The 5,000-nt window shown below is 38.6% G+C and overlaps 1 protein-coding gene across 1 annotated transcript in view; it reads right to left on the reverse strand.

Annotated features, from left to right (window-relative positions):
• Window positions 1-5,000, reverse strand: part of LOC106870489 (dynein axonemal heavy chain 12) — a 262,917-nt gene that overhangs the window by 39,574 nt on the left and 218,343 nt on the right. Inside the window, exon 61 of the mRNA XM_052971523.1 lies at window positions 3,309-3,542. Within this exon, the coding sequence (XP_052827483.1) occupies window positions 3,309-3,542 (234 nt within the window). The remainder of the gene's footprint in view (window positions 1-3,308; window positions 3,543-5,000) is intronic.

Genomic DNA, 5,000 nt, shown 5'->3' on the forward strand with positions numbered 1-5,000 from the left:
GTGATGGCACCTGTGCCCAGCGTCGTCTTTCTGGCACTTGTGCCCATAGCATGTGTAAGGACTTTCGAGCGAGATCGTTGCCAGTGCCCCTTGACTGGCTCTTGTGCGGGTGGCACGTAAAATACACCATTTTGAGCGTGGCCGTTGCCAGTACCGCCTGACTGGCCTTCGTGCCTGTGGCACGTAAAAGCACCCACTACACTCTCGGAGTGGTTGGCGTTAGGAAGGGCATCCAGCTGTAGAAACTCTGCCAAATCAGATTGGAACCTGGTGTAGCCATCTGGTTCACCAGTCCTCAGTCAAATCGTCCAACCCATGCTAGCATGGAAAGCGGACGTTAAACGACAATGATGATGATGATGACATATATACATACATATATATATATATATGGCCACAGCTCTAAGCTGAAACTATAAATAAAAAAAAATTAAAAAAATATAGCTGTCCATTCATGCACTGACTATTAACAGAACTGTGCTTTTGATAGTGGCTCAATGTGTTAGAGGAAACAAGCTTCTTACCACACAGCTACACTTGTCCTCACTTAAATTCGACATGCAAATTGTTATGTTTTTAAAAAAATAAACACTCATGGTGTTCTTTATTTGTTGAACCCCCCCCCCCATTTGTGGCATTCAATAGCATTTCTTTCTCAGTCAACTTCACTTATTTTAAATGGATTAAACAAATCTTCTCTCACACATCATTTCACCACATGTTGCATTCCTTTGCCATTTCTTCCACAAACTTCAATCCCTTCAGATCTACTTTTACCACTTCTGCCCCATGATTTTCTAGTTCTTCATCCACAGGTTCCTTCCATTTAGATATCTAGGCACTTCTTTATTTATTTGCCATTAACCAAATATATTACATGTTCATACAATTGCAGATATTTTTTTCCCCTTCTACACTGGAGTTGATCCCTCTTGTATCCAGTCATCTATTTTTACTCAAATTTATTTGTACTTCGCCATTCATGTACACAAACATTGTACATTATACATTCATTGAAGCACACTCACTTTATTTCTCTCTAAGCCTTTACACATCTTCTACATTCAATTCTCATGTTTCTCAATCATTCACCATCACACTTTGTATGTAAGCATCCTGCAATTCACTCTTCACTTAAAGAGAGAAGCCTTTTGTTGCCAGCAGAGATAATGGCTCCCTGAACTTTTTCTAACTTGTCCTTACACCTGCAACTCAGTTTTTCAAAGAATCCACCTCCGTTGTTAATCGAGTGGCTGTGTGGTAAGTAGCTTGCTTACCAACCACATGGTTCTGGGTTCAGTCCCACTGTGTGGCACCTCGGGCAAGTGTCTTCAACTATAGCCTTGGGCCGACCAAAGCCTTGTGAGTGGATTTGGTAGACGGAAACTGAAAAGAAGCTCGTCGTATATACGTATGTATATGTATGTGTGTGTGTATGTTTGTGTGTCTGTGTTTGTCCCCCCAACATTGCTTGACAACCGATGCTGGTGTGTTTACGTCCCTGTAACTTAGCGGTTCGGCAAAAGCGACCGATAGAATAAGTACTAGGCTTCCAAAGAATAAGTCCTGGGGTCGATTTACTCGACTAAAGCCGGTGCTCCAGCATGGCCGCAACAACAACAACAACAACAATCCTTTCTATTATCGGTACAAAGCTTGAAATTTTGGGGCAGGCAATGAGTTGATTGCATTGGTTCCAGTGCATCACTGGTATTTATTTTATCGACTCCAGAAGGAGGAAAGGCAAAGTTGACCTTGGCAGAATTTGAACTCAGAACATAAAGACCGACGAAATGTCACTAAACATTTCGCCTGGCTGCCAGTTCACCATCTTAATAATAATGATAATAATAATAATAATAATAATGATAATAATAATAATAATAATAATGACAAAGAAAACAAACTATGTTGGATCATAGACAATAGCATGCCTAGCTGACAACAAGGTATGTGATAAGGAAGAAAGAAAAGTCGAGAGATATGACAGGTTAGCTTGGGAAGTTAAGCAGTTGTGGTCGAGGAAAAAAGGTAGCAGTAGTACCAAGAATTGTCGGAGCCCTGGGAAGAGTGAGCAAAAATCTCGAGAAGTACGTTGAACAAATAGGGGCTGCAATAAGGGTGGAGCACTTGCAGAAAACAGCACTGCTTGGAACCATTGGAATACTCCGGAAGGTGCTCGAAAAATAAGAGGTGTTACTTTAGTTCACTGAAAGTGAACAGCTGACACTGTAGTACATCTCTAGCATTAGAAGCTGTGCAAAGGCAATAATAATGACAATAATGGTTTAAAATTTTGGCACAAGGCCAGCAATTTCGGGGGAGGAGGAGGTAAGTTGATTACATTGACCGCCACCGCTCAACTGGTTCTTATTTTATTGGCTGTGAAAGGATGAAAGGCAAAGTTGATCTTGGCAGAATTTGAATTCAGAACATAAAAAAAGACAAAATGCCAGCTCACTGCCTTAACCCTCTCATCACCGTATTTCTGTTGAGATTCTCTGTGTTTCTTTCAATTAATTTTAAACATAACAAAAAAAAAAATATAGTAAAATAACTTAGTTGTCATTAAGCTAGTGTTAGGAATATAAATTGTGACTATGGTTTGGTGGAAGATTTTAATTCAGAACTTTTGAAAACAAGACATTTGTAGCTTCAAGATTTCAAAGTATGTCATTGTTTATTTTAAGAATGACATCGTAGGCTAGGTATGAAAGGCTGGATCTAACTGATTTGAACATAAGACAGGTAGAATAATTAGGTCGGGTATGATTGGTTTAACCCTTTCGTTACCGTATTTATTTTGAGATGCTCTGTGTTTCTTTCAATTATTTTAAATATAACAAAAAAATGTAGTAAAATAACTTAGTTATCATTAAGCCGGTGTTAAGAACATAAATTGTGACTAAGGTTTGGTGGAAGATTTTAATTCAGAACTTTTGAAAACAAGACATTTGTACTACATGGCCAGAAGTGGTTTCAGGTGGGTTGGTATCAAAAGGGTTAATGTGGCACCATCACTAGTGCTTTCTACATGGCACCAGCATGAGTGCTTTTAACCCCTTTGTTCCCATATTTCTGTTGAGATACTCTGTGTTTCTTTCAATTAATTCTAAATATAACAAAGAATTTAGTAAAATAACTTAGTTATCATTAAGCTAGTGTTAGATTTTAATTCAGAACTTTTGAAAACAAGACATTTGTACTACAGAGATAGAGGCAGTTTCAGCTGGGTTGGTATCTAAAAGGTTAATAAAAATAGAAATAATAACAACAACAGTTAACTTAGTATGACAGTCTGACGTTACCTTGATGAATTCCACATAATCCTCATATGTGCCCTTCTGTGGGGCATAGTAAATACCACTGGAGGAGAACCTGTATTTGGCTTCCTTTATAATTGCTGGGGTGTAAAAGTCTGCTAGAATGGTCAACAAGCAACGCCTGTCCCAGGAATCAGTGACACGTCCTCCATAGTTACATTCTCCAGTCATGTACGTGATGGCTTCAAATGGAACCTCGGCGTATTCCTTGATGAACATCTGAAAAATAACAGATCAATGTTTGAGGGAAGAAAAATCCTGCATGTGATCTCTGTTCAAGTTAATATCTCACATATAATCACAGGTGTGGTTGTGTGGTTAATAAGCTTGCTTCCCAGTCATGTGGTCTTGGGGTTCAGTTCCACGGTGTGGCACAATGGATAAGTGGTTTCTACTATAGCCCTAGGCCAACAAAAGCCTTGTGAGCGGAGGAAGAGACACAAGGGACAGAGAGTAGCTGAAGAGGTCACAGAACATGTGATAAAAGATTTTAAGACAAAGGACACAAAAATAATGTAAACTTCCATTTAATTAAAATATCCTTGGCCACAGTAAGGAAGTCTCCCCAAACTTAATGTTGCCATCCATCCTTCTGGGCCCACAAACCCACTGAGAGAGTCCTACTGGCCCTGATGTTACCGTTTTATCCTTCAGGTGTCAAAACTTTAATTACCAGGCATCATTAGGGTGAGAGTTGTTATTGTTTAACCTTAGGCAGCCCTGATACAATAGACATACCAGAGATGCTCCAGCCATGACAATCCCGTCTTTTATTCAGATATACTGCATCTAGGATTATATTAGTCAGTGTATCCTTTCAGTGTGTCCTTACCTCGAAGTCAGCCTAGATCCAGCAGACCATTGACCAAAGACACTCCAGCTGTGACTATCCTACTTCTTTTTTAATATCAGGAACTACTACAATGTCTAATGACTCCTTTATTTAAGAAACTATGATGTAAGTTGAGGGAGATTTAGTCACTATTTCTAGCAAGCTGGGCAACTGTATAGAAGCTTCCACAATTTCATTCTTTTACTTCAAATGTTCCTCTTTGCTTATAATTCTGTGATTTTTAACAATTAAGTCAACCTCAAGTAAGAGCTAAACCATTTGTTTTTATAATGTGAACCCAATGCATCGCAACTTTTAAGGATTAAATAACAGGATGCGATAGGATTTGGAATTGAAAATGATACCTACAGTGTGAAACAATTTAAGGGCCTCAGTTTGGCTCCAGTTTTATGGTCTGAAGTGAATGAGAGATAAGCATTTTCCATGATATGATACAATCTCTCGCACAGTTAACATTCTCAGATGATCTAGTGTTTTGTAGGAGAACAGAATTAAGTAGAATACAATGTTTGTTTTGGTTTCTTTTTCCGCTGGCACTGTGATGAGAGATAAGTCTCCTCTAGGATAAGACACAATCTATCACAGTTAACATTACTGGATAATCTTGTAGTTATTCCTATACAGCTATTCCTGAAAAGGAATGGATAAGACAGCAATGCCTGCACATCCATGATGGAACAATTGGCCACAGAACCAAAGACATCCACTGTGAGTATTAAAGAAAAAAAAATAATAAAAAAAAATAGAATCTATTCACATAATCTATACACAGGTAGCTGGGTATCTTCATTGGCAAATTTTCAGACATTTGAAAATAGATATAA

Source organism: Octopus bimaculoides, chromosome 11 (genome assembly GCF_001194135.2).
Source record: "Octopus bimaculoides isolate UCB-OBI-ISO-001 chromosome 11, ASM119413v2, whole genome shotgun sequence".
Lineage (NCBI taxonomy): Eukaryota > Metazoa > Mollusca > Cephalopoda > Octopoda > Octopodidae > Octopus > Octopus bimaculoides.